Raw genomic sequence first — 25066 nt, 5'->3', positions numbered from 1 at the left:
TCCCTACCTTCAGAAGCAGTAGACCCAAAAACATACGGGTGTGGCTTAGGGCAGTCAGTCCTGGCCCCCACCCACCGCATGCAAAGCAGTGGTACAGCACTCCACGGCATTTCAAAGGGGCCTAGAGGTCTGGTTTCTGCCACTGCTGTGTCAGTAGCTGGGAGTCCTAGGCCCCTTTGAAATATGGAGTCCAGGGATAACTACCCCATTTTCCCTACCTACCACCCCCATTGGCAGGTCTGGCTGTGAAATCATATAGATGGATGTTTTATCTAAATACTTAGCTTACTACAGATAAGTATGAAGACAGCTTTGATATTCAACTTTGGTCCTGCTGCCCTGGCCATACGGTTGAAAGGAAAATACTGACTATGACTAATTAAAGGGAAATTCTGCCACTCTTTTGGGAGGAATTGTATATGGGCCAGCAGCACTAATTTATCCTTACTTATGAAACTTAACATAGGATAGCTGAAGTCCTCCTCACCAGGGAAGCTGAAGTCACTGCCATCAGAAAGAAATAAGTTCTTACCTGGTAACTGTTCACAGAAAAAACACAATTTAGTAGATCACATACTTAGGTCTGCAGCCCAGTGTGATTCACTTCTGAGCAGCTGCTATGCAGTGTGGGCTCCTCACAGTCCTCTAACAGTCTATAAAAGGACTGGATGATCAGGTAGACTACATCAGACATACAGACCCAGCAATAATCTTCTAGGCCCAACAGAAGGACACTGTCAAGCAACTTGTGGGGAAGCAACATGCCACTGCCAGTACTCTGTTCTGTGATTAGAGAGCTTCACTGAACACAGCAGTCAAGCTGGCATATTTCATAAAGATTAAATGTAGGGTTTAAAAAAATCAAATACTCAAAAATGGTATAAGACCTAATATTTTATTAAAATGGCAGATATTACTCCTCTTTAAAACATTGATGTAACCAAAGTTCACTGTACAGTGTTAAAATTATTTTATTGATATTACTATGTTAAAAATGAAATACATTAGAGCTCCTGAAGAGCCATGTATTCCTGCTGATATTCTGCTAACATTTTGTTGCTCCATATATCAAAGTTTGATTGCACTGAAGACAGTGAACTCCATTGTGGGGATTGTATGTTCCTGGACTGCAGACAACTACAAAAAGAGAGAAAACAGAACAAAAGAAAATTAAAATTACCTAAATGAATGATTCTAAAATACTGCCTAGCTTAGAAATATTGAGAACTTCCTTCCTTGTGATGTAATGTTTAACTAATTGGCAATATCAGATTTTTCTAACACTAATATTTGAATTTAAAAAGGACAAGATGTTGCAAAATACATTTTAAATGCTATCCATTACATATAATATCCTTCTCTTCATAAAAGCAGTGCATATTACTTTCTGATTCCCCACTGCTCAATCCACAAGTTAGTTTTTCCACTACTGAGAACCAGTGAGCAGCAACCCCCAACAGACTGTAGTGTAGCGAACATCAAATAATGTTTGAATTAATTGTTTTAGCACCACCTAGTGGACTCAAATGTTCTTAAAGAAATTTAAAACAAAACAGACTTTTGACAATATTAATAAGTAGGGTGTGCACAGAGAAAGCAACAACCAAAAAGAAATCAGTGTGTGACGCCAAAGATGGTGGTGTGAGCAGAAAAACTTTTTTACTGGTTAACTCATGCTATGTCATTCTGTTAAATTAGTACATACTCAGCGAAGGCTTGACTATAGCACAAGCCAGTATAGAATGTGTTAGCCTTGAAACTAAATCATCAGGAGGAAGCAAGAAGGAACACAGCCAGGAGACTGGCTGGTCTCTAACTCTCCTGGCTCTTTTGAACATCACTAGACAGGTACTCCCTGTGTTACAAAGATCCAACTTAACAAATGTGGGCGCATACAAGCAAAAGCTCACCTGCAGCCTCAGCCTCACAGATGTCTTCAGGAATTCTGGAGCACTATTAAACTGGGGCCCTATGTCCAATAGCAGCCTATGAGGATGATGATTTTTTAATATACGTGATTTTATATCTTCAGCTACACATTAATGAAAATATTTTAAAGCAAATTTTAAACTAAGGTCCTGTGAACTAACAAAGTTAATTCAGAAACTGACAGTAAACACCTGGGTTTGGAAAATGCCTGTTGAATGGCTTCATTACCACTTGAATGGCTCTTTCACAGGTTCAATGTTCTGCTAATAGGCCTGATAGCCTTTTTCACATTCACACTAAATAGAACCTCCCTGGAGGAAGTAGAGACACAGAACAAAAGTAAGTAGAGGTTAGTGGACATTAAGATCCAGTGATGTCCCACATTTCTGGATGCCCTACACAGCTGTCTAAGGGTAAGGATGGGTCTGGCTACAGGGAAGAGGCACAGGTGGGGAGAGAGCAGTGCAAGTGCTGGCTGGAGGAATGCGGAGGAGCAGGAGGCAGCTGCACACCCAGCTGGAGAGAAATGCTTTGGGAGAGAATCTGCCACTGCTCTCCAGCTGCTGGCTGCACAGCCATTCCCCTAGTTCTCTGGAGTCCTTCAGCCTGCATTGCACCACTCGCTGCCTTCTGATGAGCAGGGGCCAGATGCAGTGTGCGATGAGCGGGGAAGGAGGCAGCCAGAGGATGGGACAGGCTGCAGGAGCTGCAGAATCCACAGGGGTGGGGAGACAGGTGGCAACCAGCAAATGCTCAGAGGTCCCTTTTAGAATCTCTACCTGCCTCTCCTCAAGCCCAACATTTATGGCTAAATAAATCAAACTTTATATCTACTATTTTTCATCACAAATATTATTTCAGCTACATTATGTGTTAAATATGCTTGTGTGGACTAGCCTGGAAACTTGAACTACCATTTATACCATTGTTTCTATAGGAAAATGCATTCTGAGTTCCAAACAATGAACTTACAAATGAACTTTTGGAACACAACCCATTATTAAGTTGGGGGCTTCCTCTAAAAATGCTGTAATTTTCGAACTACAGGAAGAGCAGGGCAATCAGGATGCTAATGCTCAGCAACCTTGGAAACTGGGAAAGTCTCCTGTTGCTGGAGTGCAGCTGTTTCCCCATACTGTCATAGCCCAAATGTTTCCACTAGATCATAGCCTTCCTGGCATCCATTAATTCAACAGGATTTGTGGGGCTTCATCCCACCTATTCCCTTAGCCAGGTTCTCCTGACCTGTGGCACCTACCAAGGGCTGCCTGACTCTGCTTGTTCCTTTTTAGTGACTCAAAGGACTTTTAGAAGCCCCCTCAAATGTTTTATTACTAGACAGAGCTTATTGTTTAGCCAGAGAGGCTTGCAACTGGCTCTTCTCCCAAAACTAAGAAATCACTGTATTACTTTATTTACTCTTTGTATTATCGTAGTACCTAAATGTCCCAACCTATTTCTTTTAAACACTATACAATCGTTACAGTTGTATTAGACAATCATCATCCCTGATTCAGACATTTTTCACTTAGCATGCTTAAGGGACAGCATCACAGTAACTATGACTAGTAAAAGGATTCAGGTGCCATTCTCTCGCAAGAGTCTCAATTTTTCTCTCACTTGCTGGGAAGTGTGAGGAAGTGTGTCTGGAAGTGGTGATCAAGCTCTAATTTCTATCTTTCAGCACATCTGGATGGCTCTGCTGGAAGAAATCCTAGACATAAGGGCAGTAAACAACACTTTTCAGGTCCACACACTGGCTGAGCTACCAAACATCAATCCATCTCCTCAGTGAGTCTACCCCAAGAGCAAAATAGCCCTTTGAACATTTCTACTCCCATTGAATTCCATGGGAGTTTTCAATTCACTTTGATAGGAAAAGGACTGGGAACTTCAACTGCCATATAAAAAGCTATTTGTGCACAGCTCAGTCTTAGTCTGCCATCTAGGGGAAGGCATGAAAAAAGGAGAGAAAAAAAAAAAATCAGCTTGATGACCTGCTTGATGACCTGGCTGGGAAAAACACAATTTCTTACAGTAACTTAAATTGCCTCAATCTTCCTTATAGAGCATAAATTCCACCTGGCCTAAATTCACTCTTCATATATAAACATCTTCACAAAATAATCACTTCACATATTTAAAGTGTACCTAACTTACCATTTCACAACTCTCAAACTCTAAAGTATACTTGAGATGTTAATTTCTTCTTGAATCCTATGTATTGACATCTTCTGCTCTACTCTAATTTTTATTACTATTTCAATGTTGGGTTAAGCAATATATTTCTTTGAAAACTTGATTATTCTTCAATTATAGGTTTTTTTAAATCATTTTAGAGAGAGCTGGAGAAATTCTAATTAAATCAGACCCCCAACTTACACAATTTTGACTTGCACATTTCTCATATTAATACTTGTCAAATCACAATTGTCAAAATCACAATCAGAAGAAATTCCCCGGCCAAGGCCCTGGAGTCCTGCCCCAGGCACAGCCACGGACAGCAAGTCCACAGCACCTCCTGGGAGCTCCCTTCCCCAGCCTCCCAATGGCCCGCTCCGCCTCTGCCACTGCCCCCTGCCACCTGTCCCTGGCTGCCTCCTGCCTGCATTAGACCAGCTCCCTCCTCACCTACCTCTCCCTCCGCTCATTCCTGTGGGGGGCAGGCAGGCAGGAACGCTGGGGTAGCCGCCAGTGCCAAGCTGCCGGTCACACCATGCACACTGGAGCTGGGGTGCCTTCAACGGCGCACAAGGCATGCAGCAACACTACCGCCTAGCCGGGGCAGACACTGCAGCAATGCAGGAAATGGGTGAGCAGAGGGATACATCTCTCTGCGATGGACTGCTCCAGCCACTCATGGCGTACACGGCCCAAGCAGCTGGCAGGGGAACCAGCCCAGCCTCCAGAGCTGCCAGCGGCGTGTGAACCTCCCACTCACGAACCAGGCTCAGATGGTGAGGAGGAGGGCTGTCCATGCTCTATTTGCAGGGGTGGGGGTTGCAGCATCCTCAGGGTTCCTGGCTATCCCAACTGCTCCCTTCCCTCTCCTCCCTACAGGCTGCTGCGCCCTTCTGCTGGGCCCTGCTGTGCCCCCAGCCACCCGCAGCACGCCCTGACCGCCACGCTGCTCAGCAGCAGCCCTGCCCCATCCCCACACGGAGCTCAACTTGCGCAAAATCTGACTTATACGCGGTTGCTCAGGAACGCAACCTGTGCGTAAGTCATGGTTTTGCTGTGATATAATGGCAAGTTATATTTGTAACTAGTGTATTAACAGTAAATTACTACGGGAAATAAAACTACAAAGATAACAAATGCGGATGATGATATAAAGCAAAGTGTGAATTTCTAGTCATCTTATCCCATGGGATGAAATCAAGTTGTCCGGAATGTATCAGGAACCCTTAAAAGATAAGGATTTTAGCATTGCATTTCATCTGCACCTGTAACTTAAATTTTGAATGAAAATGAAGCCGTTGCAGGAATGTTTTTCAGTCCAACAAAAAAATGTGTTTTATATGTAATGGTTTTGTGAATACACAATAGTGCTACAATTACATTGTGTTAGTTGAACTTCAGTGGAGAATCTTGTAATTTATAGCAATTACACAAACATTTTATTTAACTTTCAAATACACTTCATTTTATATAACTTAAGATTTTAAAAAAAACACTTAAAACACTAAACAGGAATGACTGAATTTATGTTACTAAGGCCGTGTCTACACTAGCCAAAAACTTCAAAATGGCCATGCAAATGGCCATTTCAAAGTTTACTAATGAAGCGCTGAAATACATATTCAGCGCCTCATTAGCATGCGGGCGGCCGCAGCGCTTCAAAATTGACACGGCTCACCGCCGCACAGCTCGTCCAGATGGGGCTCCTTTTCGAAAGGACCCCGGAAACTTCGAAGTCCCCTTATTCCCATCTGCTTATAGGATGGCCATTTCGAAGTCTGGGGCTAGTGTAGACATGGCCCAAGACTTATGTTTAAAATTATTGCATTTATCAAAAATGTCATGTTATTTTTATGAAGTTACATTTTATTTAAGTTTTTTAAAAAAGGTATTAAAATGTGTCCTTCTTTTAAGTATTTTTTAAATGGGAATTTCATTACGGCCATGGCCACACTAGCTCCTCCTTTTGGAAGGGGTATGGTAATATGGCACTTTGGAATATGCTAATAAGATGCTTCCAGGAATATGCAGTGCCTCATTAGTATAATTGAGGCTACGTGTATGTCAAAACCGGCGGCTTTGAAACGCACACCGCCCGTGTAGCCAGGGGCCTTACGAAACAGCCCCCTGATTTCGAAAGCCCCTTCTTCCCATCTGGTTTTGGGAAGGCCCCAAAAGGCCCCCAACTACATGGGTGACGTGCGTTTTGAAACCGTCAGTTTCGAAGCGCATGTGGCCACTATTATGCATATTCATAGCAGTGCCTCATTAGCATATTCCAAAGTGCCACATTACCGTAGCCCTTACGAATGGAGAGGCTAATGTGGCCACGGCCCAGGCCTAGTTTTTCAGTTCATCCTTATGAGCACCTATTTGTCGTCAGAGGGCAGAACAAGGAGTAATGGTCTGAAGTTGAAGAGGGAGAGGTGTAGGTTAGATAGGAAAAACTACTTCACCAGGCAGGTGGCGACACACTGGAACGCACTGCCTAGAGAGGTGGTGGATTCTGCATCCCTTGAGGTTTCTAAGTCCTGGCTGGACAAGGTCCTGGCTAGGATGACTTAGTGGGGGTTGATCCTGCTTGAAGCAGGGGGCTGGACTAGATGACCTCCTGAGCTCCCTTCCAGCCCTGTGATTCTGTGCGATAGTCAATTTGGTTTACAATAATATTTTTGTCTAGTTTTCAGACCTTAAGCATTGATTAAGTTGTGCCAAAACACAGCACTACTCCAATTTTTATCTTTTTGTCTCTTTTTTGGAAGGTGTATTTAGAAAATCCTATTCTAGGTTAATCTTGGTTCAGTCTCCATCAATATTCACTCAATTATGTCAATCTTGAGGACTGTACTTGATTTGGCGATTGTCCCTTTTCTGTTTCATTTTATGAGAAGCAATCCCATTACAGGAATATCCTGGGCTGGACTAGATGACCTCCTGAGAGCCCTTCCAGCCCTAAAGCTCGAGGATGATATCCCATTTTCCTGATACAACTAAATTCTTACGCTGCTTTAAGTTATGATAAGAGAAAGCTGCATATCAAATTTGGTGATCCTTGATCTTACTGGTTTTGAGGTGTTTTTGACAACAGACAAAAAACAATTTTTTTTAAAATATACAGTAGATTTAAATAATGTAATAGAACAGTGTACATCTTGCTGAAATTTTAAAGAAATTTAAACCACTGCACTGGCAGAAGTCATTGGCTAAATATCTGGAATGTTAATTATTTGTACAGTAACTGATTTTCAAGAGGTTTATATATACACATATTCCAGTGTAGTGTCTGTGCTCCCAGTATACTCAAAGAGAAGACTTTGGGTCAGCTGTACCAAGTAGAGTGGTACATACACTCTAGGCGCCCTTATACTTCCAGGCAAGAGGACTGCTTTCAATGACCTTCATATTCATTCACCACCAGAATTTAGGTAACTCTATCCACCGTAGCAGGAATGGGTCGTGGAATATATATGCCTGCAACAAACCTCAAAGATCCTCAGTTAATGTACAGGTAAATTATTGTTTTTATTCTTCTCTCAATGCTTATACAGATTTTTTGTTCCACTACACATTCATGGCAGGGCCTGCACATTCATGGCATTCCACTGCACATTAATGGCAGTGCCTTATTAGTATATTCCAAAGTGCTACATTACCATACCCCTTATTTGGAAGTAGAAAAGTACTATTTAACAATATCACCGATTTCACCTGCCAATTAACGCCTGCAATTAATGCAGGACACAACTGATGTGTTAATTTTTTTTAACATATGTTCATTTAAAAAAAATAAATTGTTGTTTAACAGAACAATTAATCATGATTAATTTTAATTGCATGGTTGATTTAGTTTTTTAATAACACAATTAATTTTTAATCTATTAGTTATTGTCTACTCCCACACATTTTCCCTCAACTGTGAATATTTAAATAGATACAAATTGAAAAAAAGCTTAAAGCTTCAACAGCTATATTATCTGTCAAAATTATATGTAAACTTGTTAATTACATAGTACACCTTGAACATCAAGGCCTTGCTAACGGATCCACAGGGGTCCATTTAGTGGCAATCTCAGCTAAGCACAACTGAACAGAGGGAAACTCAGTACAGTAAACCCTCGAAATGTGTGATTTCAAGTTGCGCTTAACTTGCATTAACGTGAGTTAAGCACAATTCAAAATCCCGCTCCCCCATGTCCTGGCTCAACATCCCCGCCCCCAGTGGCTCTCCCCACCCACTCCCCTGGTCCAACCCAGGTCTCTGTTCAAACCTTACGTGTGCGGCTCTGGCTCTGCCCCAGTTCAAACCCTGCCCCCAGCCCCAATTCAAACCCCACCGTGATCTGGCTCACCACCTGCGCATAGCTCCAGCTCTCACCCCACCCCCGCACACGTCTCTGGCTCAACTCCACCAGCCCCAGTTCAACCGTCAACCCTCGCAGGGCGACTCGACACCGTCTCAACTCCTTCCACCTCCAGGTGCTCCTGCTGCTTCCCTGGCTGCAGAATGTGCATTCCACCAGGGAGAAAAAGACGTCCCCCAACGTACATGAAATTCGAGTTACACGAGGATGCAGGGGAATGCAACCTTTGCATAACTCGAGGGACTAATGTATTTGCATACCCTAGTTGTGTCAAGTACGGGGAGCGTGCATGATCACCATGCTTGGAATCTATGCCATTTTTGGTAATATGACTTACTGGTGCTAAGTTTCCAGTTATTAATGACTGATAGCACTTCTTTTGAACATTGGGGTAGACGACTCTGGAACCGCAAAAGGAACCATGCTTGGAGATGAAGGAGCTTGATGTGTGAGTGGGTGACAGATCATACCTCTGTCTCAGGTCAACAGGAGAGATGTCTGTGGAAGATGAAGAAACGGAGCTAGTGAGAGAAAGTTACTCACACCTTGTGCAGTAAAGATGGCTCTCTGAGATGTGTCCCTGCAGATGTGGGCATATCCTGGCACTGCAGATCAGAAAGCTTTTCAGAGCAGTGTCCCACCCCATGCCATGCCTGCATGCTCAGTGTCTTGAGATGCTGCCACTGTGAAGCATGCACAGGGCACACCTCTCATCTGTTCCTATTCTACCTGAAGTCCCTGTAGACTCCAACCAGAAGGGAGGACAGGAGGGCAGGTGAGCACGTGCAGGGACACTTCTCAGAGAACCATCGTTACTGCACAAGGTGAGTACTTTCCTTTCCGCTTTGACTGGTCCCTGCAAGTGCTCCACTCAGGTGACTCCACATCACTACCCATTTTGTGGAGGTGGGTATTGGAGTCTTATGTGGCTGGAGGCAGGACTGCATCTGCCACAGCTGTGGCAAGTATCAGCCCTTTTTGTAAAGCATAGTACTACGTGAACATACGGTGTGGAGATCACGTGGCCATCCTACAGATGTCCACTAATGGTACATTATTCAGGAAGGCCGTCACAGTGGCCTGATGATAGGTACAAGGAGATTTCAAAGTTGGTGGGATCCTTTCAAAAAGGACTCCCATCTGGATGAGCCACACGGGAGCGAAAAGTGACAATTTCAAAGTGCCGCAGCTGGCGGCATGCTAATGAGGCACTGAATATGCATTTCCGCACCATATTAGTATTCTTCAAAATGGCCATTTGCATGACTATTTCGAAGATTTCTCTAAGTGTAAACACAGCTGTAGTGACTAATGGTTCCAAAGGGTGGTCTGGTGAGTGCATCTAGAACAAGATTCAGGTCCCACAATGGAACCATAAGGTGCAGACTTGGAAGCATTTTCTGTATGCCTGTGAGAAAATACTTCTCTGTGTGGTGTGTAAAAAGACCAGACTCATGAATCACCTATCAACTCATGGAAGGCTGTGATCCCCACCAAGTGCACTCTGATGGAGCTAGTAGAGAGGCCCGTGTCACTAAGGTCCACAAGGTAGGTATGGGGACAGCACTGGAATGTAAACTGTGCATTGTGCTCCATTGTTGAAACCATATCCATTTATTTTGGTTGGTGCTTTTGATGGAGGAACGATGGCCGTTTAAAAGAACGTTTGACCTTGTCCAAGCACATAAGTTCTTCATTCTGGAACCATGGAGAAGCCATGCCGTGAGTTTCATTATTTTGTGCTGAGGTGGTATGTGTTGCAGTGGTGTTGCATCAGGAGATTCAGCACCATTGAAAGAGGGCCCAGCTGATCTATCGATAATGTAGATAATGGAACTGAAGTTGTCTGAGCCAGGCTGGTGCTATTAAGATTACAGTAGCCCAATCAGCTCAGATCTTGTTGATCAGTCTGGAAATGAGTGGTACTGGAGAAAATGCATAAAGTAGGGCAGCTATCCAGGTGAAGCCATCCCCTTGTAATCTCTTGCCTACCCCCACTGGGGAGCAGGATCTGTGACATTTGCAGTTGTGAAGAGTTAAAGAGATGTATTGTTGGGAAATCCCATTTGTGGAAGACTGAGAGGAGTATATTGGCGTTGATCTTCCACTCATGTTGGTCTGAGAAATATCTGCACAGTCTGTCAGCCCTGATGTTGTTGTCCCAGTATGTACATTGCTGTCAGGGTTATTTGATTTTTGATGAACCAGTTCCAGACTCTGAGTGCTTTGGCACAGAGAGCATGTGACTGGGCACTCCATTGCTAACTGACATAAAACACAGGGGGTATATTGTCCATGAGGACATGGAAAGTTTTGCCTCTTATCAGAGGAAGGAAAATGTGCACAAGCCCTGTGAATGGCCCTGAGCTATAGGACATTGATATGAAAATGTTGCTCGTACTGGGCCCATGTTTCCTGTATTCAGGCTGCAGTGGGCTCCTTAGCCCATGAGTGACGCGTCTGTCATTATAGCCACTGAAGTGTGTGGTTAGTGGAAAAGTATACTGATGAGGAAATTGGCTGGGGACATCCAGCATTCGAGAGAGAGCAGCATTAGTGGAGGAAGCACAAGGCGCTTTGTGAGGCCGCATCAGGTTGTTATGTAGCTGTGCGTGAGCCAATGTTGTAGGCAGCGCATGTGTAGGATCGTAAACAGGACTATAAATGCTGGGGCACCCATGTGCCCCAATAATTGAAGGCATGTCTGGGCCGTGGAGAAAGGGGCCTGTCTGACCAGATGAACGAGATTGCAGATTGTCTGAAATCTTTATGGTGGTAGGTAGGCTCTTGCTGTGACCATGTTTAGCACTGCCCCAATGAGTTCCATCTTTTGTGTGGGTTGTATGGGAGACTTTTGTATGTTGATGAGAAGGCCAAGTGGGGAAAACCTGGCAGTAGCTGGTCATGAAAGTAGTTTGTTGATAGATAGGGAGGGCCCTTGATCTGACAGTCATCAAAGGAAGGGAAAAGGTGACGTTTTGTGTTCTGAGAAATACTGTGATTATGATGAGTGTCTGAAAATACTCAAGGGGCCACAGAGTGGCCAAAAGGGAGAGCCCTGTACTGCTAATGGTCATGGCCCACAACGAATCTGAGGAATCTTCTGTGGGACAGATGGATAGTCACATGGAAATGTGCCCTGGAGGTGAAGGGCTGAGACAAGTCCTCTTTGTCCAGTGCTGGTACGATGGTCACCATGGTCACCATATTGAACTTTGTGTTGTGAATTAATTTGTTCAGTTTCCTAATATCAGTCTCTGTACGTGTTTTCTTGGCTGTAAGGAAATATTTGGAGTAGAGCCCCTTGCCCCAGTGTTGGTTGGAGATGGGTTCTATTGCCCCTTATGTAAGCAAGTTTGCACCTCCGCTTGCAACAGGGGCTCACGAGATGGGTCCCTGAAAAGGTACAGGGTAGGGGGATGGGTAGGACACGAGGAAGTAAAAGGGACAGTATAACCTGATCTGATAACTTCTAGGACCCATTTGTCTGTGGTAATTTGGCTCCATAGTTGGCAAAAAAAAGTCTCAGGTGGTGAGGAATGGTAGCCTTGGGATTTACTGAATTTGTGATCAAAACCTCAAATTTGTTGTTTGTGAAAGGTAGAGAGAGTCACAGAGGAGTGGTTTTGCTGTGTCCTCTTCCTGTTGCAACATTGTGTGAGACCCATTATACGGCCTCTGTTGTTGCCTGTAATGACTATTCTTGTAGTTCCCAGACCTATGGTAGGAAGTGTATTTGCATTTCTTATTCAGTGGGGTTCACATCCCCAAAGTACAAAGTGTTGCTTGAGAATCTTTCATAAAAGTGTAATGTATCACCTGTATCATTAGCAGAAAGCTGCTTTCTGTCAAAGGGGAGAACCTCCACCTTCATTTGTAATTCTCTTGGGATGCCAGATGACTGTAACCACCCAACTCTATGCATTACGATGGCTGGGGCTGTAGCTCTAGCCACAGTGTGTGCGACATCCATAGCAGCCTGGAGAGCTGTTTTGGCTATTGACAAACCCTCCTTAATGACAGACTGGAGGAGAGGTTGTCTGTTGTCAGGGAGGTCCTGTATCAGTCCTGTAATTTGGCATAATTAGCATGATTATAATTGGTTAGAAGAGCTGTATAGTTCAATGTACGAAACTGGAGCATAGCAGAAAAGTTCACTCTCCAGCCAAAGGTGTTTAGCCACTTACCCTCTGTCACTGGGCATAGATTTAAATTGTGGGTTCTTAGACTTGTGATTTACAGAGTCCACTACTAGTGAGTTCAGTTGTGAATGAGAAAAAAGAAAGTCCATGTCTTTTGCAAGGACAAAATATTTCCTACCCACCCTGGGGTCTGTGTATCTTGGGACCTCTTGTAATGTGATGTCTTCTGATTGGGCTACTCATTTAAATAATTCCTGAAATAGTTTCAGATCAACTACCAGTGGAGAGGGCGAGATGTGGAACACTGCCTCATCCAGCCTAGATTGAGGCCCCTGTGAGAAGCTGAGTCTGAGTGAGGTAAGTCATCAAGCTCACTGGAAACTGCTTGGGAGATTATTGACGGTGGATGGGTAGGTGAAGCGTGCCCAGAGATTGTGGATGAGCACCTGGAGATGTGCTGACAGGGAGGTGTAGAGGTAGTTTTTCTGGAATAGCAAGTATGGGGGGAATGAGGTCGGCAGCCAGGGGCTGCAGTGAGATGTAAACTGATGTGGGGGATACATCCACAGTTGGTTGGCCCAACTGGGATATGCCTGAAAGGAAGGGTCCCTGTATGAATGCCAGGAAGTCTGTGATGGGAAGGAAATGAGGAGCCTGACGAACTCCTGCTCCTACGCCTGCTGCATAATCAGGGGATAGCAGTGTAGGTGACTGCGTGTTGGCACCCTGTGGGATATTAATGTACCCCTGCATTACGAAGCATGGTGAAGAAGCCACTGCTCCTATGCAGCACTTTTCTGTGTTATGGTACCGGATGTTCTGGCTCAGAGGCAGAACTGGTAAGAGCTGACAGTGCAGGCGTACGTAGCTTCTTCAAAGATGATGCCTCAATAGTGCCAACAGGCATGACTCGTTGCTCTGTGCCTCAGTTCTCTTGGCTGAGATTGACCTGCATTTCTCCACATACTGATAGCACCAGGAAACGTAAGGCTCTGGGCAGCACTGATAGACAGCATGCCAGTGAAGCCCTTGTGGCTTGAGAGGCTTTGTGGGGTGAGAAAGCTGACCCACCAGAGGACTTTTGCTGCACCCACATCTCCTCTGGTTTGTCCCTTGGAAGCAAAGACTTCTCCCAGTGTACAGCTTTGAGCAGTGCTTCATGGTCTTTTCTCACCCTTGCTGACATGTACAGGCAACAAGGGCACTTATTGTTGAGTCAGACTCTTCAAGGCAGTTTATGTAAGAGGCATGCCCATCAGAATGGGCACTGAATCTCTGCATAAATCACACTACTTTAACGCCAGGGCAACTGGCATGTTGAAAAAGGAAAAAAAACCACTGCTATATCATCCACCGCATTTTCCTCCCCTTCATAGTTAACATTAAAAATGTAAAACTGTTAACAATTAGGTAAAACATTAAAGCTAGCGACAAATTTCTATTCCCACCCTCCAGTCAAAAGAAGAGCTGCTCTGAAGTCTGTCTTCAGCCTGGGACAGTTGAAAAGGAACTGACAAGGCTGTACCATACACGCACTCTGCAGAGCAGCAACAGCTCGAGAAGGTGAGAGTGCAGGCATGGCACAGGCCAGTAGGGGGGCACTGCTCTGAAAAGTTTGCCCATCTGTCGCACTCAGACACACCAATATCCTGCATGGGTGCACCAATCAGGAACTACTCAAAAGAGAACATTTCTTTCAGATATGGGTTCCAGGCTTGTCTGGGCCACACAGGGGCTATTAGGATGACTTGAGCATTGTCCTATCTTATTTTGTATACCACCTTTGGATTATAGGTATCAGAAGGAAGGCATAAAGCAGTGGAACATCCGAGGTGATTATGAATGTGTCCACCAGTGAGCTCCTGCCTAGTCCTACCTCAAGAGCCGAGTTTGAGTCATTTTGTGGTGTTGTCTGTTACAAACAGATCTATATTCAAGCTACCCCCAAGCTTGAAATACGATCTTTTCTACCCGTGGGTCTAATTCCCATTTGTGGCTGTGGTGGAAATGCCTTCTGAGATTCCTGGAAATCGTGTTTTGCTTGCCTGGGATGTATGTAGCCAGGATGCGTATATTGTTTGCTATGCACCAGTTTCAGAGACAGATAGCTTCTGTGCAGAGTTGGTATGAATGTGCTCCACCCTGGCCATTTATGTAATGCATGGCACTTGTGTTGTCCATGAAAATCTTTACTGATTTGTTGATGATGAGCAGAAGGAAATGTTTGCATGCCTTCCTGACTGCCCTCAGTTCCAGGACATTGATATGAAGAGGTGTTTCTGCTGGGGACCAGCATCCCTGTGCTATAAGGAGACATCTGTTGTGATTATCAATATAGGCATTTGGGCTGCAAAGGGAATAGTTTGGCAGACATTGGCTATGTCTACAGTAGCCCCAAACTTCGAAATGGCCACACAAATGGCCATTTCAAAGTTTACTAATGAAGCGCTGAAATGCATATTCAGCGCTTCATTAGCATGCGGGCGGCCGCGGCACTTTGAAATTGACGCGCCTCGGCGCCGCGCCCCAACAGGGCCCCTTTTCGAAAGGATCCCGCCTAGTTCGAAGTCCCCTTATTCCCATGAGCTCATGGGAATAAGGGGACTTCGAAGTAGGCGGGGTCCTTTCAAAAAGGAGCCGCCGTTGGGACGAGCCGCGCGGCGGCGAGGTGCGTCAATTTCGAAGTGCTGCGGCTGCCCGCATGCTAATGAAGCGCTGAATATGCATTTCAGCGCTTCATTAGTAAAACTTCGAAATGGCTATTTGCGTGGCCATTTCGAAGTTTGGGGCTAGTGTAGACACGGCCATTGTGAGGGTGTTCAGAGATAGCTTGACTGTGTGGGATATACTGATTTTTTTGTGGCTAGCGTGTTTATGGACTTTGTAAGCAGCGTTTAGCCATGCCAGGAGGAACCTCATACTGAGTCTTGTGTGATTTACCATGAAGGTAATGGCTGCCATGTGACCTAGGAGTTGTAGGCATTGCTTTGCTGTGATCAGAGGGCTCTGCTAGACAGTATTTATTAGTACCATAATGTTCCACTATCTCCCTGGTGGCAATACTGCTCTCAGGCTGAGGGTATCCAGGTGTGACTCTATGATGTCCAGTTTCTGGGTAGGTGTGAAGTGGAATTTGAGAAAGTTGACCTGGAATTCTAGAGATATTAGAGTATGTAAGATGTCCCCCACAGCATATTTGGCCTCTTGGTATGAAGATGCTATCAGGCAATCTTCAAGGTAGGGAAAGATTCTTACGTCCCTTTTTCGCAGATGGGGAGCTACTGCTGCAAAAACCTTTATGAAGAGCTTTGGGGCCATGGTCAGACCAAATGGGAGAGCTTGGTACTGAAAATGTCAGTGTTTGATCTTGAACTGTAGAATTCTCCTGCATGCTAGATGTATTGAGACATGAAAAAAGGTGTCTCTGTAGGTCAAGTGATGACATCCATTCTCCTTTGCTTACAAATGGAATAGTGCTACCAATGTAACCTTCTTGAAGTGTTCATGGTGTAGGTGTTTGTTTAAATCTCTAAGGTCTAGTATGGGTCTCCATCCTCTGCTTTTCTTTTGAGTAAAGAAGTATCTTGAATGGAACCCTTTTCCCCTGTGCTGTACTGGAATTTCTTTTATTGCCCCTAGATGGAGTAGGTGGCTGGACCTGCTTTTTGAAGAGGCTGTCATGTGATGGGTCGCTGAAGAGGGACAAGGAAGACAGTTTTGTAGTGGGTGTAGAGAGAAGAGAGATGGAGTATCCTCTCATTATGATATCCAGTATCCATCTGTCCAATGTTATGTTGTGCTATGTTGGATAAATAGGAGGAAGCAACTGTTGAAGCACTGGAACATAGAAGATGTTGGGGAAAATGGCAAACCCCTGAGCAAGGTTTCAAAAGGATTGCTTTGAGGTTGCGGGCCACAATGAGGAGGCTGTGTCCTGAGGCTGGCTACTTTTTGGCTGTCTTGCTCTCCTTCATTGATCACAGGACCTCTGAGCCCAAGTGTAAGGAGAGGACTTAAATTTCTGGTTGTAGAACCTATTCTGCCTCCTTTCTTGGTTGCGGAATGTACATGCCTATGGTTTTTAAGGTGGTACGTGAGTCTTTTAATGTGTGCGGGGATATGAGGTCATTGCTCTGCAGGGAGCTATGGTGACTCGTGGTGACAGAGGTATGAAGTAGTGGGATCCTTAATCACATTCTCCACACCCCACTGCCTTGTGGGTTATTCTGGGAAGGAGAAAGGGTAAGGGAGTAAACCCCGACAGAAAATCCAGAGTGGAGTCCGAAGGCAGTTAGGTGTCAACTTCTGGCACTGTTCCGGCAACTCGTGCAGCTGAGCTGGTACCAGACGTGGAGGTTATCCTCTCCTTTGGACTATATCAGTAAAGCCGAGAGGGGCACACTGGGGTCTGGGCAGCTCAGAGTCTCCATAATAAGTGCCCAGGCTTGCGCCCGGAGAGGTACTCCGGCATCGCTGAACAGCGTTGCATCAACACGGGAGGCAACAGATACCGGTTATGAGCTCTTGCTCGATTGGTGTAGAGAACAAGCGCCAGGGGTTGCCTTCGACGGTGGGAGAGATCCTCGCATCTCACTGGACAGTCACCGCCTGCCTCAAGCTGGGCAGCCCCCAGCCAATAGGGTACTGTCCCACCACAGTTCACCTGCCTCACTGGGTGCGTGAGGCTTAAGGTTCCTGAACCTGACAAGTGACTGAAATTTGGGCACCAGGCAAACCAATAAGAAAAACCAATAAGAAATGAGAAACATCAACAATTTGTTTGCTTGCTGGAATGTGCGGACCATGCTGACGAGCTTGACTGAAGATCTTCAGGCCATCAGTGACATCCGAAAGACCACTGTCATCAACGAGGAACTGAAGAGGCTCCGAGTTGATATCGCTGCACTGCAAGAGACACGACTCGCAGATTCAGGATCTCTAAAGGAAAAGGACTATACCTTTTTCTGGCAGGGTAAAGCCCAAGAAGAACCCAGAGAGCATGGTGTTGGCTTTGCTGTCAGAAACGCCCTTCTACAAATGGTGGATTTAGTCATGGGAGGATCAGAAAGACTTCTTCGGATCACGCTTCAAACTTGCGCCAGTCCTGTCCACCTGATCAGCACTTATGCTCCAACCCTGTACGCCACACCGGAAGTAAAAGATAAGTTCTATGACGTGCTTAGTGCTGCTGTAGCACAAATACCTGCTCGTGAACAACTGTACATCTTGGGTGACTTCAATGCAAGAGTTGGAGGTGATTGGGCCTCATGGCCTTCCTGCTTAGGACACTTCGGTGTGGGAAAAATGAATGACAATGGACAGCGTCTCCTTGAACTATGCACGTACCACAATCTGTGCATCACAAACACCTTCTTCCAAATGAAGCCACAGCACAGAGTGTCGTGGAGACACCCACGCTCGAAGCACTTGCATCAACTAGATGTGGTCATCACTAGGCGTAATAACCTCAAAAACGTCCTTCTGACACGCAGCTATCATAGTGCTGACTGTGATACAGATCACTCGCTAGTTTGCTCCAAGCTCAAGCTGAGACCCAAGAAGCTGTACCGCTCTAAACCTGCTGGAAGGCCCTGCATTGACGCCAGAAAGACGGCAAACTCGGAGAAAGCTGAAAAGTTCAGAGAGACCCTCCAGGAAAATCTGCGCAGAGGCCCTGAGGGCGCTGATGCAACATCCAAATGGCAGCATCTGAGGGATAGAGTTTACAACACGGCCTTGTCACCGTTTGGAAGAAGAGCTAGAAACACGAACAACTGGTTCGAAGCTAACTCCGATGAGATGATTCCAGTCATTGAAAACAAGCGCGGCACTCCTGGAGTACAAACGCTCACCGAGCCAGAGTACCCAGCAAGCACTTAGAGAGGCCAGAAGAACAGTACAGCAGACAGCCAGGCGCTGTGCCAACAACCACTGGCTCCAGCTATGCAGCAGCATCCAAACCTGTGCCAACTTTGGTAATCTCAGGAGGAATGTACGAGGGTATGAGGAAGGCATTAGGACCCACCCAGAACAAGATGGCACCTCTGAAATCCAAATCTGGTGAAGTCATTGCTGACAAAGCCAAAGAGATGGAGCGCTGGGTTGAGCACTACTCCAAGCTGTACTCATGCGAGAATGTTGTGGTTGACGCAGCCCTCGATGCCGTCGAGCTCCTACCAGGAATGGACGAACGGGATCAAGAACCGACTGTGGATGAACTGAAGAGAGCCATCGACAGCATTGCAGCAGGAAAGGCCCCTGGTCAGGATGGTATACCACCAGAGGTAATCAAATGTGCCGCGGACACACTCCTGGAACCCCTACATGAGCTACTGTGCCTGTGCTGGAAAGAGGGTGAGGTTCCACAGGATATGCGCAACACTAACACTGTAACCTTGTATAAGAACAAAGGAGACAGAAGCGACTGCAACAACTACCGTGGAATCTCCCCCCTAAGCGTCACTGGTAAACTGTTCACTCGCGTCATCCTTGGCAGACTCCAGAAGATTGCTGAGAGGGTGTACCCCGAATCGCAGTGTGGATTCCGCACAGAGAGGTCTACCGTTGACATGGTCTTCTCTCTAAGGCAGCTGCAGGAGAAGTGTAGGGAGCAGAGAAAGTCACTCTACATAGCCTTCATCGACCTGACCAAGGCCTTTGACTTGGTCAGCAGGGATGGTCTGTTCAAACTGCTCCACAAGATAGGCTGTCCTCCACGGTTACTCAAGATGATCCAGTCGTTCCACGAAGACATGAGAGGAACCATCCAATATGACGGCGCATTATCGGATGCTTTCAGAACCAGGAGCAGCGTCAAACAAGGATGCGTGCTTGCTCCGACATTGTTCAGGATCTTCTTCGCACTCCTCCTGAAGCATGCCTTTGGATCTTCAACAGAGGGAATCTTGCTGCACACAAGATCTGATGGGAAACTGTTTAATCTTGCAAGGCTGAAAGCTAAGTCTAAGGTGCGAGAAGTCCTCATCAGAGACATGCTGTTCGCAGACAATGCTGCTGTAGTGTCTCACACAGAAGACCAGCTTCAAAACCTGCTGGATCAGTCCTCCAAAGCGTGCAAGGACTTTGGGCTTACCATCAGCCTAAAGAAGACAAATGTACTCGGTCAGGATGTTGCTGAATCCCCCATCAATCAGCACTGACAACTATACGTTAGAGGTCATCCACGAGTTCGTTTACCTCAGGTCCACCATCACTGACACCCTGTCGTTGGAGACTGAGCTAAATAGGAGGATCGGAAAAGCGGCCACAACTCTGTCCAGACTCAGCAAGAGAGTGTGGAATAACAACAAGCTGTACACTCACACCAAAATGCAAGTCTACAGAGCCTGCATCCTCAGCACCCTCCTTTATGGCAGCGAGACTTGGACCCTGTATGCCCGCCAGGAAAAGAGGCTGAACGTCTTCCACTTGTGCTGCCTCAGGCGCATCCTTGGAATATCATGGAAGGACAGAGTGACCAACACCGCCGTCCTCGAGCAAGCTGGAATCCCAGCCATGCACACCCTCGTCAGGCAGCGTCGACTCCGCTGGCTTGGCCACATCCACAGGATGAATGATGGAAGGATTCCAAAAGACATCCTGTATGGTGAGCTAGCCTCTGGCAAAAAACCTCCCGGACGCCCCCAGTTGCACTACAAAGATGTCTGCAAGAGAGACCTCAGACAGGTAGACATCAAGCTGGACAACTGGGAAGAACTAGCGGACGACCGCAGCAGATGGAGGCAGGGGTTACACAAGGGCCTTCAGAAGGGCGAGTTGAAGATCAGACAGCTAGCAGAGGAGAAGCGAGTGCACAGAAAGCACAATAAGGACTTGCCAGACACCCGCTACATCTGCAAGAGATGCAGCAAGGACTGTCACTCTCGTGTGGGTCTTCATAGTCACAACAGACGCTGTAAATGAAGTCCTCAATTGAAACTTTAAAGGGCGCGATCCATAGTCTATGCACACTGAAGGATACCTACTGATGTGTCTGTGGACTCTGCAAATAGCTTTTTACCCTCAAATAATAGGTTGTCAGCTCTATTCTGTATCTCTTTAGGGAATCCCCAAGAGATGTAGATAGGAGGCCCTCCTTCTCACAACAGCCATGGAAAGAAATCTGGCTGTTGTGCCTCCTGAGTCTGGAGAGGCTCAGAGAGCTGTGCAAGTGATGGCAGAACTCTCTGTGAGAGTAGCTTTGAACTGTTCTCTTGCTTCCTGAGGCAATTTATCAATAAAGGATGTTAAAAACTCGAGGGTATTAAAATATACTTGGAAAGAGGAGCAGGATAAATCACAATTCTGAACTGTAGGGAGGCAGAGAAGAATGCCTTCCTTCCAAATAAATCAAGTATCTTCTACTCATTGTCTTAAGGGGTGGATTTGAATTGGGTCTGCTTGTCATTTTGGTGTACCGCATCCACAACCAATGAATTAGGCGTAGGGTGAGTGAAGAAAAATTCTACACCCTGCACGGGGACGGTGTACTTTCTGTCTGCTCTCTGACATTGGGGGTATGGTGGCAGGTGTCTCCCAAACTATCTTCGCTGAGTCCAAGATAGCCTCATTCATAGGTAAAGCTATCTTGTTGAGTGGTGAGGCCTGAAGGATGTTAGGATGTTGATGAGTTTATGTTGAGGCTCTGGCAGCTCAACCAATGATATTTCAAGGGAGCCTGCCACTCTTTTGAACAGGTCCTGGAAGGATCTAAAGTTGTCAGCTGTACTGAAGAGGAAAATGCTTCCTCCAGTGAAGAAAATTCTGAATGGTTCCCAATGTTCAGATGCATTCCCATCCTCTTGGTGTGGCGGTTACTGTAGCGATATAGGCAAAGAGTCTGGGTGAATGCAGCATAGATTCTAGCTCCTCCTCATCAGATGAGAAGTGTGTCTTGGAGCTGGCAGGTGTGGAAACGAAGGCATGTACTGATCTACTGGAGGAGGCAGTGATACTGAAAAATGCCATTTCCAGAACTGAAGTGGGAGTTAAGTTTGCATGGGTCATTAGCAGCAGTGGTACTGCAAATGATGGCATTGGGGTAGAAATCAAAGATTTCAGGATTGGTGCCAACGTGTCTTGCCCCATGGACATTGCTAATACCAAAGGCTACGTCTACATGAGCCCCAAACTTCAAAATGGCCACGCAAATAGCCATTTCGAAGTTTACTAATGAAGCGCTGAAATGCATATTCAGCGCTTCATTAGCACGTGGGTGGCCGCGGCACTTCGAAATTGACGTGCCTCGCATCTCACCCCACGGGGCTCCTTTTCGAAAAGACCCCACCTACTTCGAAGTCCCCTTATTCCCATGAGCTCATGGGAATAAGGAGACTTCGAAGTAGGCGGGGTCCTTTCGAAAAGGAGCCCCATCTGGACAAGACGCGCGGCGGCGAGGCGCATCAATTTCGAAGTGCCACAGCCACCCGCATGGTAATGAAGCGCTGAATATATATTTTGAGACAAGGAGACCACACCTGTGAGCAATATTCAAGATGTGCGCGTACCATGGTTTTATATAAGGGCATGTTCTCCGTCTTATTCTCTATCAACACAGGAACTTCTGGGGAACACATGCTCCACCTAGACACTGGATAAAATGAGAGACTCACTCTAATATAGGGACTAAAAGCCTGCAGGTTGTGCACCTTTTGAATCCTGGTGAGGCTGGCATACTTGGCTTTATTGTATTGTTGAGGAAGAATTCTATTTAAAAAAAAAATTAAGGCTATAAACTTGGATTGCAGAACCGAGGCTAATAACTAGTTTACTCTGGTAACTAAACTATTCTTGAGGAAAACGCAGCTGCTGAACTTCCAACCTCAGCCAAGGGCAGTAGAGAAAGAACTGAGCGAGAGTTGGCAATACACGGCAGGAAATGATTTGCAGAAGCAAAAAAGACATACCACAGGTGCGTGCCACGGTGGGGCACTGCTGCTAAAAACATACAACTTTAAACACAGGGGCACCATAAACACCTTGAGTGGGGCATCCACAGGGACACTCCTCGAAGAATTGAAAAATACTATTGTTTTCACTTTGCATTTTTACGGTGAAAATATTTGTAATAAAAATAATATAATGTGAGCACTACACACTTTATATTCTGTATAGTAAGTTAAATCAGTGTTTGAAAATGTAAAAAAAATCCAAAATATTCAAAAAACAGTAATATCAGAACTGCAATGAATCATGATTCATTTTTTTTTTTTTTTTTTTTTTTTTATAAATTGTGACCTTTCTAAATTAGTCACATGAATGAATTACAATTAATTGACAGCCACATTTCAAATGCTTCAATAGAGTCCTTTGGAACAAATGGTACAGTATGAATTCCTCATAATGAAAGCAAATGGAAAATCACACATGCATGCATATATATTGCAAATCCTGCAGTTTGGGGGGTCTCCTCCTTATGTGTTCTATTTTCCTGCATAATTTCAAGGGTTTTTTTTAATTTTTAAACAAAGTCTCTAGATGGAATAACATCTTGAAGGCTATGTCATCTTTCTCTGTTCCCTAGTCATGGGAATCTGCCAGATCCCAGCTGGAACGTGCCTTCACCAGAAGATTTAGTGCAGCTTTGTTCTATTTTTCTGCATGCATCTGTATGAAACACTATTGAGATTTCAACCTCAATGTCTAAAAGAATGTCATAAGGCATTTTAGTAACCAAAAAGAAAAAAAAAAAACAAAAAAAAAAAAACTCTATTTTCCTTACCTTCAAGATGGAACCTTCAAAAACACAAAGATCCTTAAACTTTTACAGTGTTATATCAAAGAATCATAGGATGGGAAGGAACCTCAAGAGGTCATCAAGTCTAGCCCCTGCACTCATTGCAGGGCCAAGTACCATCTAGATCATCCTTGACAGTTATTCTCCCTGCCACCATCAGAGAGCCACTTGGAACAGGCAATGGACTGGCACCGGAATGTGGGAAGGGGTTGCAGGGTCTGGGAGTGAGCGGGGATCCAGTGCCATCAGCAGGCTGTGGCAGGGAGGCCCTTACCTAAGCAGCTCCTAGCCTGCAGTACTCTGGCAGGCTTGTAACAAGCGGTGGGTGAGGGGGAGTGTCAGGGTCATCACCTAAAGCTCTTCCTCCTCCACCGGCTATGTGCCAAATTACAAGGCTTGGCGGGCTGGATTTGGCCCGCAGATCTTATCTTGCTCTGCCCTGTTCTAGACACAATCATTTCTGTTGCTCTCCTCCCAGATTTCTCTAATTTGTTCACATCCTTCCTGACATGTGGCACCCAGAACTGTACATACCATTCCTGTTGAACCTAATAAGCATGGATCTGAGCAGAATTATTATTTCTTGTTTCTTGCAACTATACTGCTTGCTTACAATCACACAATGATGTTTGCTTCCCCCTGCCCCAACAACTTCATACAATTGACTCACATTTCGTTTGTGGTCCACAATAACACCCCGATTTATTTCTGTAGTACTCCTTCCTGTGCAGTCATTTCCCACTTTGTATGTATGCAACTAACTGTGCCTTCCTAAGTGGAGTATTTTGCATTTGGCTTTATTGAATTTCATCCTATTTACTTCAGACCATTTCTCCAGTTTGTCCAGATCACTCTGAATTTTCATCTTATCCTCCAAAGCACTTGCAGCCCCTGTACCAAGGTCTAGCTATACCATAACCACCACTGACACCTTATCAACAAGACTTGTGTCCCTTTCAAAGAAAGCTATCAGGTTAACTTGACATGACTTGTTCCTGACAAACCCATGCTGTTACTTATCACCTTATTTTCTAGATGTTTACAAATGTACCCCTACTTATTTGTTCCATTATCCTTCCTGGCACAGCAGTTAAGCTGACTGGTCTAATTCCTTGGGTTTTCCTTATTTCTCTTTATATAGATGAGCACCATATTTACTCTTTTCCAGTTTTCTGGAATCTCTCCTACCTTCCATCACTATTCATGACCTTTAACTCCTCAGTCAACTCCTTGAGTATCCCAGGATACATTTGATAAGGCCCTGCTAACCTGAAGACATTTAGCTTGCCTAAGTAATTTTTAACTTGTTCTTTCCCTATTTTTGCTTCTGATCAGACACTATTTTCACTGGCTCTCGCTATGTGCGGTATCAGATCAGCGCCAACCTTCATGGTGAAAACCAAAACACAGTAAGGTCTCATAGTACCTGAACTCAAGAGTACGCAACCTGCTCTCACACAGCTGACCGATTTCTACAGCAAACCCTGTAGCACAATTTCCAGTTGCACTTAACTCACTCCCCCCCAACCCTGGCTCAACCCTTCCAGCTCTGCACGGCTTCGGCTCAGCTGCACCCCAGCTCCGCTCACCACCCACACATAGCTCCTGCTCAACCCCCACCCCCGCCTCTATCTCACCACCCCTCAGGCACGACTCCAGCTCAACCTCCCCAGCCCCAGTTCAACCCTCCCATGCTGGCTCACCACCCACGCACAGCT

General features: G+C 45.4%; 1 protein-coding gene across 1 annotated transcript in view; it reads right to left on the bottom strand.

The window, feature by feature from the left end:
- Positions 1–1045: 1045 nt before the first annotated feature.
- Positions 1046–25066, bottom strand: part of ZPBP (zona pellucida binding protein) — a 50343-nt gene continuing 26322 nt past the window's right edge. Inside the window, exon 8 of the mRNA XM_074985479.1 lies at positions 1046–1137. Coding sequence (XP_074841580.1) covers positions 1046–1137 — 92 coding nt within the window. The remainder of the gene's footprint in view (positions 1138–25066) is intronic.

The sequence above is a fragment of the Carettochelys insculpta genome, chromosome 2, assembly GCF_033958435.1.
Source record: "Carettochelys insculpta isolate YL-2023 chromosome 2, ASM3395843v1, whole genome shotgun sequence".
In the NCBI taxonomy this organism is placed as follows: Eukaryota; Metazoa; Chordata; order Testudines; family Carettochelyidae; genus Carettochelys; species Carettochelys insculpta.
The sequence above is the reverse complement of the archived record's forward strand: the minus strand, read 5'-3'. Positions and strand labels throughout refer to the sequence as shown.